This window comes from Atta cephalotes, assembly GCF_000143395.1.
Source record: "Atta cephalotes unplaced genomic scaffold scaffold00022, whole genome shotgun sequence".
NCBI classification, from domain to species: domain Eukaryota; kingdom Metazoa; phylum Arthropoda; class Insecta; order Hymenoptera; family Formicidae; genus Atta; species Atta cephalotes.
Window position 1 is genome coordinate 1,582,824 of NW_012130086.1, and position 10,297 is coordinate 1,593,120.

Sequence of the window (10,297 nt, forward strand, 5' to 3'; positions counted from 1 at the left end):
ACACACACACACACACACACACACACACACACACACACACACACACACACACACACACACACACACACACACACACACACACACACACACACACACACACACACACACACACACAAGAGTTACTTTATACAGAATTTATAAAGAATTATGTAACATAACTTATAAATATAAATCTAAATATATCCATGTATTATGAAAGATACATATAATGTTGAGCCTGATGTTATACTCCAGCCTGTAACTATGTGTACGAGCCCCACTCTTCGAGACTAGTCACTGACTGAGGCTACATCAAGTTCAGTTAGTAGTAAGCGTCCAAAGTAGTCGTCTTGAACTCGTGGACTCGTTTGCATCAGTATACGCGAAGTAAAACGCGATGCGTTATCGCAAGTTTTTTGCTTTTTAAAGACAGAAACATACTGTAATAAATGTTAATTTTATCATAACGGAATTATATAATCATGTGTTGTATCGTATCGATACGTATTACAAAACTTTACCTTCGGTGTATCGGACTCAAAATCCGCGTCTAGATATTTTTTAATACGGTAAGTAGCACAAGATTACATAACAGCAAACATATTGTAACTGTAAATGTTAATTAATAAGTAATTGTAAATACATAAAATGTAAATGCATAAAATTACGGTATTGTAAATAAATCGTTAATTGTTAATGTATCATGTAAAAAAAATTATTAAAATTAATATACAACAGTATTGTGTGATTACACAATAAAACAGATTTGTTTCGGGTTTTATGTAAATTTTTACACATATATAATTTTTTAAGCGCGCCACGTCAAATGTCAGAAAAAGAGAAGGAAACAATCGCATTTACCATTTAGTTATAGAATGTAGCTATATAATCACTTCTTCGTTTTCATAAGTCTATGAACGTTACGTTAATTAATAATATAGCGATGCGAAAGAGATGTACAGCAGACGCAAATTAATTAACGGAAGCACACCATTATAGTATCCATCGAGACTCATATAATTAGCTAGAGTCGAGAAATCATCGGTACGGCGATTTATAGCAATTCTGACGTTTCTTCTTTCTTGCGTTATTTTTCCATTTTTTTTTGTCTCATGTATGTATTATTTTAGAAGAATTAAAAAGAAGAAAGGAACAGAAGGAATGTTCGATTGAACAATCCATAACGATAAAATTTTTATATTATCGGTACGTCCATTACGGTAGAAACAAATGTTATTACATATTCACGATAAAGCACGACTCCTACGTGAGTTTCGATCAAATAAATTTGGAAGAAATACGTTATAGCATCTTTTTGCCAGTCTTTTCAATTTGAGAAAAATATAATGATGCATACTGCTTTATTGAATCGATTGCGATTTATTAAGTCTGACGTTTACGAATAATCCATAATTTATTGCGAAACAGTATAAATATAGAATATTTTTGTATCTTTCGAGGACGTGGAAAAATGTTTTCATTTTGCAAACTAAACTGTATTCCTTTGTTACGAAAGAAATGCATGGATTTTGTCAGAACGTTGAATGGAGATTAGAGAACGAAAGGCATTACATTTAAATAATTCAGTAAAAATGTTTTGTCTATAAAAAAGTTCTTTATGAAAAAGTTCTTTATGAAAAAGAAATATATATTTAAAGAAAAAAATAAGGTTGAAACAAATAAATTGATTGCAAAGATTGTGTTACAATGATTGTAACACAATCATTGTAACACAATAAATCGTATAAAAAAAATGGAAAAATTATAGAAGAATCAATATGATAGAAAGATAAGATCTTAAAGATAATTTCGATTGTTTGTATTTATGCTATATAATACTTGATGGTGTGTATTTATGATGGTGGTATTTATGCTATATAATACTTGGTGTATCTTTGAACTTTCGCCCGTTTCTTTACATTTTAAATAATCAGTACGATCATCAAAAAGTAATAATTATTCAAAACTAAAAAAAAGACTTTTTTTATCTATTTTATTACTTCGAATACAAGGAAACAGCTAATATAATAGCGGTTCTTATTTTAAGAAATTATTTTAAGTGATGTTTATTATATCTTAAGTAATCATCTTAAGATGCTAATGTGATTGTTTTACATCTTAAGACTGTATTTAAAACGGTCTGAAAAATAAAATCAACTCTACGAATATCGGTCATATAGTCATAAGTTGTTGCTTGTGGACATGAGACTGGTTCATTTGCGAGTGCAATCGTCGTACTGTGAAACTTTTGAGAAAACATACTTGAACAGAATTGAAAGTTTTCCCACAAGATGACCTACTACAAAGGAACCTTAAATTCGATTCATATAAAAAGATTAAGTCTGGACACATTCCGCGCAGGGTGCATAATAATTTAATATGATGTCCATTATCCTGTTACTTCGATTGTTGTGAACATTATCACGCATTATATGCATCTATCATCACGATCGTTTTACTAAGATACTACAGGAACATTCAAAAATATCTACTCTTTTAATATTTAAATAAGGTACAGAGATGTTTGATTTTTTGTACATTAGTGATAAATTTTTAATCATTTTTTAAATAAATTTTTCTTGTTAATAATATAATATAATATTATTTTAATAAAAAAAAATATTTTGCAGAGCACTATTTCGCTGTGTCAACTACGAGTATTTTCAGAAATAAATGGTATAATATGTACCATTTAATAAATTGTTATTATTTAATATATAACTGTTTTATTAATAATACAACGAATAAATAATATAATATCACATAAATAACTATAATAAATCATATAATAAAGGATACAATAATTTATATCAATTTACATCATTTTATATATTAATAACTTTTATAATTGTTTTACAGATTGCGACATGACAGGAATAGATAATTTAGGTTATAACGATGGCATCGCACCAACGGTAAGTTAATAATACTAAATAATAATTTCATTAAAAGATGAATATGCAGTATCACAAATTTAATAGTATAAACTGAATAATGAGCATAGTAGTGTTCATAAAAAATTGATTGTTTTTGTCTGTTTTGAGTGTGCTGCTATAATACATATATATATATATATATATATATATATATATATATATATATATATAAACATTAATATTTTTTAATACAATGAAGTTTGATATATAACGGTAATTATTATGAATTATTTAAACCTTCGTTTTAAATAATTAACTACTACTTTATATTCTATATGTGAACAGATGAATAAGGAAATTTTTATGCAAAGTTCTTATGATAATCAAAATTGAGCTAATTGAATTTCTAACGCACCACGCATAAGAGTAATTTAAATGCTCAAACCATGTGATACCTGGAGGGAAGATAAAATTGATTTATCTGAATTCTCTCGTTCCGTTACTTTCAACTTTTAATTATTTTTCAGAGATATAAAATTGGAGAAAAATAATCACGTTCTACTAAATGCTATAAATTTAACAAATCTCGCCGTCACTGTATAATGTAAATAACTGAAATGCCGTAATTTATATTTCACCGATATCATATACCGATGTGATGTTCTAAATAAAGAAAGATATAAGTTTAGAATTTTTTAAAAAATTCCAAAGTGTGTAAATTATACAGTGTATAAATTATATTAAAAGTGTATAAATTATATTAAAGTGTATAAATTATATTAAAAAAAGGGCTATTTAACTGTGAGTCAAGTAATGTATTGCTTATCTTGAGAAAACATTATAACAATAGTGAAAAAAATTATGATCAAAGACAATCAATCTAATGCTATCACATTTATTGATAAAAAGTTGTTAAGTAAAACGTCAAGACATCAACAATGACTATTATTTTATTATTTAAATACATATTTTATTGCTTAAATATGTATAATTTAGAGATTTTTAAGTAATTCACGAGTGACGAAGAGTTCGATATAGGTAATAATCGTTCGGTTTTAAGTCGTGACTTTAAATAACTTATCAAGTTACATATTAAATAACAATAAAAGTTTATTGTTTAATTCTTGAAATGTTTTGATACCTTACTTAACAATTTTTTATCAATAAATATGATCATGATTGATAAAAATATGAAATGTGATATCAATAGCATTGTCTATAATTATAATTTCTTTCATGTTCCCAAGATGTTTGTCCAAGCTACTCGAGTCCGCTCTTTAATATAATATATAATTTACATATCTCGGAATTTTTCTTCATGTTAACTTCATGGAAACTTAATAACCAAAATTTAATTCTTCTTTCAAAATGCAACTAATTATTTCTTTTTATAAAATGATTTACGAGATTTTACCAAAGATTTATAAAATAGTAATATGTAAAAAAATTAATATGATATTTTTATAAATCTATTCTGAATTTTGTTTTTTATCAACAAAATTATTTTCATATATATTCTACAAACCATACACAAAAAGCATTCATGTAATTTTTTTCTTTTTTTATTATTATTCTTCTTTATTTTTTAACGTCAATTTTTTAACATAAAATTGTATTAATTTTTCACAACTTTTAGGCATTTTACTTATGTCGATATAAACATTTATACTGGAAATGTGAAAATTATCTTTTGAGGAGTCAATAAAACTTTCTTGTTCAATATTACATTAAAAACCTTGTCATTATTCTTGATCTTGTGTGTATTCTCTCTCTCTCTCTCTCTCTCTCTCTCTCTTATTTCTTTAATAAACTTGAACTTCATTTTAATCTTATGGACGATAAGGCAGGAGTTTGCCACCGTATCCTATCGCATGGTGTCTTGAAAGAATAAACAACTGCCGTAACCCAGCGCATTTTACCTGCCCCAACGGTGTTTGCGTTTGCGAAAATTTGCATCTGCATACTCTGGAAATTTGCATAAGTATATGTAAGGCGAAGCTATTGGTAGGTAGATTCGAGATATTGTCGCGTTTTTCTCCAGACAGATAATATAATAACGCGTGTTTTTACGAAACCTGTAGAAAGCCAGATTGTTGCAATTGTATTTGATGGTTTAAGTATATCTCTTTGTGATTTTATAAAATACTTAGTATCGAGAAAGTTAACTGTTTAATATTAACTTTAATGCCTTTGCTGAAAATGCAATTCTTTGATTTTTTTTTGTGAGTTATATTGAGCGTAGTGTGTTTTTGTAGAGAAATTATCTCTAATTAATCTGCATTCGTAAATATGCGTCGATATTTCCGCAACTGTTTTCCCTGTGAATTGACTTTGGAATAGTTACTTTTTGCTGGTTTCAGCCATTCTGATTTTTGCAATTGATGCCTCCGGACTTGCCCGATTGAAAGATTAATTTCAGAAGTAAATAGTTATAAAACGAGATGATTTACGAAACGCATATTCATTTGTTGAATTTTCTACATATCTTTTCGTAATACGCGCGTTAGTGCAATATTTGAAAACAGCAATTGAAACGTAGCAAGTACTGTTTCTATGGATTTTCTTCCATTAGAAAGCCTGACGAAACTCTTGAATAGGGTAGACTGTAGCTTATACCGGGTTTCGTTTTTCATTCCTATTGTAGTACCTTATTTTCGGTAACATCGCTCTCGTACGAACGAAACGGTTTTATGCCGACTTAAAGCCCGGAAAAGCGGGCTGAGCGATTGCACTGCAATTATGTGAAGTAGCGCCGCCCGTCGTGATGAAACGTCGAAGAAAAAAATAATGATAGAAAAAGGGAAGTCAGAACGCGGAAGTTACGGCGTACTTCGACATTGTCTCAATTAATGGACCGTGTTCAAAAGCATGAAAAATATAAAAAGAAAGAGTGGAAAGAGAAAGAGAAAGAAAGAAAAAGAAGAAGGAAAAGAAAAAGAAAAGAATGAGAGAGAGAGAAAGCATGTGAGTATGTGTGTCACGTTGCGTCGATAATTTATAATTTTAAATAATTAATCGATTTACTATGCATAAGAAATACATTAAAATGATTTTTCTTGTTTTAAGTTTTCTAATAATTTTTGTAAAATGATACATACACATAATAAAAAGAAGTTTACTTAACAAAATCGCATAAATAACTCGTGTATGCTCATGTCTATGGTGTATACCGTGGATATTATTCATTACAATCCACTATAAACGCACATTAGTATATAAAAAAGTATAATTATATAATATTTAGTGTTTTATGTTACAAAAATAATTACATTTGTTATTGCGATATGTATACATATATTATTATACATATAATAATATATGTATACATATATTATTATTATTTATTTATAGAATTTAAATTGATAAAAGAATTTTTTTTTAACATAACATTGTGTTTTTTCTTTTTTTTTAATATATCTTAAAAGGAAAATATATTTAACTTTTTTTTAAAATATATTTTTAATTTTTTAAACATATGTTTTAAATAGTATTAAAAGAAACATGTATTTAAAACATGTTTACAGCATCGATTAAACATGTTTTTAATATGTTTTATATATGTTTTTTTATCAATGCTGATTTAAGTTCTAAGAAAATATGCTTATTTATAAGCATCTCTCTATTTATAATAGTTCCTTGCAGGTTTTTATAAATATTCAGTACATTTTGATTAAATTCTTAAATCTGTTATATGTTCTTCTTTAATCAAAGAATATTCTGAGTTCTTTATTTTAACTGTCCTTGAGGTAGTTACATTTATAGCGAAAAATAGCATTTAGAATATATCATCTTTTTTACAATAATCCCAAAAATCTATCCAGATGATCTTATACATAATCTAAAATTAAAATTTCAGAAAAACAAAGAGAGAGAGAGAGAGAGAGAAAGAGAGAGATCAGGTACACAATTGCAGTGTACACTGTTCTTTAATTATTGAAATTGCATGAAAAAGAAATACTTGCTTTGCATTTGTTGTGCCGCGCGTCAATATCGGAGAAAGTGGATGACGGGAGAGGAAACGTCTAAATAATTGGCATCTGCTTCACAAAATGTCGGCTGAGTGCCGTTTAATTTGCATTAACAAGCTGTTTGGCATATTCACTTTGCATTCCCGTAAATCGAGTTACTCCTGAATATAGTTGTTAGGAATACATTGATCACGAGCATGCTATAAACGAAAGTTGTCTATTGATTAGTGGGATGCACTTTCCGCTAATTTTCATCTCGTTGTCGCTTCAAAAATGCAAACCATATGTAATCGTATTAATTATCATATAATTACAGATTTATCCCTAAAAAATTTTTAGTCACTTTACGACTATGCAAATTATATCAGACGTTACATCAATAATCAAGAAGAATGTAAAAAATTTTCTCACGCGATATAAACCTGTCTGCGCCATATTCGCGTTTTCAGCTGAAACGTAACATTTCCAACCAAAAGGAGGAAATCTAAGTAGCAAGCGGCGCGCTTTATGTCGCGCGTCGCAAAACGGCCTACTGGCTCTCTCGTCATTGAGGACGAGAACCCTCGCGAGGAAAAAAACATGTGTCGGCATAAAGAAAAGTACGAAATATCGAACGTGACGGTAGACGAGAGCAAAGCTCTTTGGAGACACTCGTTTTCATTTCGAACGAGAAAGGACCGAGTGGCAAAAAGGGGACGCCACGAAAGTATATTTCATTATATATACGGCAGCAGTATCGCCTCGGTTTACTGCCCCTCCTCCCCCCCTCCTCCCCTTCCCCCACCATCCTCCGCTCTCCAGGTCGATGGATAACCATCGTGCGAAGCAGGAAATATTTTATCTCGCGTATAAAGGACCTCCGTTCCATCGATAAAAGAATCGAATACGAATCGCGACTGATGTCAGTCACCTCTCGAACGACACGAGGAATCCACGGACCAATCATTCGTGGATTTTTCAGTCAGCATAGGTTTTATGCCGTGACTCGCATTCGTATAAGAGGATTAAAAGAGATCGCGATGCGCGTATCAAGAGGCCAGACACACCGAACGACTTCCGCGCGGTCGAAAGCGACGAAGAGAAACAGGACTTTGCGTACTAAGATTTCGTATAACATCAGGATTTAGAGATCAGGATTTCTCTGTTGCTACAAATGCATATTTTAGACGACAAATTATAAAATTAATAAAAGCTTTCTGACGCGACCTCCATCGTGTTGCTCGTCCGAGAGACCGCCTACGCCCTCGAGCATTGACATAAGTCGTTGTTTGTCTATTGTCATAGGCGTCACGATGGATATCCTGTCCGGAAAGAAAATTGCACGTTCGTCACGAATTTATTCCGATATATTATACCTTCCTTTCGACGAAAATTACACGTTCATCCTTTAGTTATTCTCGAAAATCGAGACATTAGTTCCTTCGATTAAGGCTTTGTAACACCTGAGGCACTTGGAATGCATTTGGAGCGTTTGGCATAAATTTCGTAAGAAATTCGACGCCTATGGGGTGAAACGATCGTCGTAAGAGACGACGTCCGCTCGCTCGTCTTCCCGACGAGCAGACCCATACACGGCAGCCGTACACTCTGCAAGCGGAAGCCATGAATCTTTATTAAATCCACGAAATTTATGTCGAAGCGGTCGCGTGGATTGTGAAACGTGCGCCGCGCGATGGTCCCTGTAAGAGTATTTATTTTGTCCCTCATTCCCTCGTGCAACATGCGCAATCTCCGTTTACTCTGTTCGGGTCGTTTACATTGTGTAATAAAATATGCCATTCCACGTATGTATGTATATGTATACACGTATTTATGCATAATGCGGCTCTTTCCCTTTTTTCTCTTTTTTTTTTTTCATTTTCAGTAACGCGCGTCCGCCTTCACCGAGCGAATAATCACTGTCCGCGAGGCAGATGGACATGATATTTAATTTGACACGGTAAATAGTTGCTACCGCGAGAGCGAATACTTTCCATTCCTACGCACGCATAATTTCTGATTTAAAACGACATCAACACGAACTCGCTCTGTTCTGTTGTTTTACCAATCCATTCGTTCTTTTTTTCGATTACTTTTGCCGCACGCGATCGAAGAATAAGTCGATTTTTATATACGAGTATAAGCGAGAGTATTCCCCTTGCTCGACGAGCTCTGTATTTTGTACCAGCCTCTTTAAGAGGCGATATTATCATAGTGATTTATTTCGATCTTCTCGCCTCTCTACGTACCGGCGTTATTGCTACCATAAATTCAAGCGCGTTCACGATGTTTGATATATCCGACCTGACCTACGCTTGTCTCTCAGTTGTCTACTCTCCCAAGCACTTTGGAAATTTTGGCATTTCCGTGAGAATATTGAAATTTCCCATATCATCATCTTGTTTACTCTTTTTCATTCTTTTCTGCATTTGTAAATTATATATGTGCCACATAATTCTTTATATATATGTACTGCACTAGTTTTGTTAGTTATTTTATCTGTGATATCTCAAACTTTTTTATTTATTTGATCTGAGATATTTTATCTTGTTCCATATATTGTTGCATATATTGATCATTCCTACAATATGCATTCTAACAGTTACATATAATGGATGCGATAGATCGAGTTTCGTAGTAAATATTGATATCGTTGGCAAAGAATCAAAATTCAAATTTTTAGCCGAGATGTATTTTGTAAGATCGAGAGACTTATCTTTAAAAAATGTAAAATAATAAATTTCGAGTGTAAAGTTTATCATTGTAAACTTTTTCGATTTTGTAAACTTTATAAATTATTTATTCTAAATTTATAGCGACTTACATATCTATAAGTTTATGATTTTGACAAGCAATTTTAAATACTTGCATATTCAACAATTAAAGGTGTAACGCAGATAGGCAGAATCCAGTAGATAAAAATGTAAATAATAGCATCAGATTTATATTTTATCTATAATTTAATTTAGGTCATAATTAAAATTAATAATAATAACACCATGCTATAAGACAAATGTTATCTCTCTACGGTCGAGGTTGATAACGAGTGTTCACTAATTAGCAGTTAAAACACCGCAAGCGAGCGCGGGCGATGTCAATTCTTGTGAATACATACGTCAAGCGCTTATTAGTCAGCTCGAGCTTCGCTCAAGGAACTTCACGTTATTACGCAAGATGCATAAATTTCCTACAAAAGCCAATAAACTTGATCACATTTAAATGACGAATGGATCGGGTAGCTCGTATGTCTTGATGGCGAAGCAACAGCTTAGTAAAGATGGTTTATAGCGGATCGGAGAAGAGTAGGAAGAAGTGTGTGTACAGTATAAGTCGGAGATAACGATAGGCGGGAAAGAGAAGAGAGAGAGAGAGAGAGAGAGAGAGAGAGAGAGAGAGAGAGAGAGAGAGAGAGAGAGAGAGAGAGAGAGAGAGAGAGAGAGAGAGAGAGAGAGTAGAGTAGAGAGTAGAGAGAGAGAGAGAGAGAGAGAGAGAGAG

The 10,297-nt window shown here is 31.6% G+C and overlaps 1 protein-coding gene across 1 annotated transcript in view; it reads left to right on the top strand.

The window, feature by feature from the left end:
• The first annotated feature begins 2,846 nt into the window (after positions 1–2,846).
• LOC105619532 (solute carrier organic anion transporter family member 4A1) overlaps positions 2,847–10,297 on the top strand; it is a 17,312-nt gene continuing 9,861 nt past the window's right edge. Inside the window, exon 1 of the mRNA XM_012201050.1 lies at positions 2,847–2,894. Coding sequence (XP_012056440.1) covers positions 2,847–2,894 — 48 coding nt within the window. The remainder of the gene's footprint in view (positions 2,895–10,297) is intronic.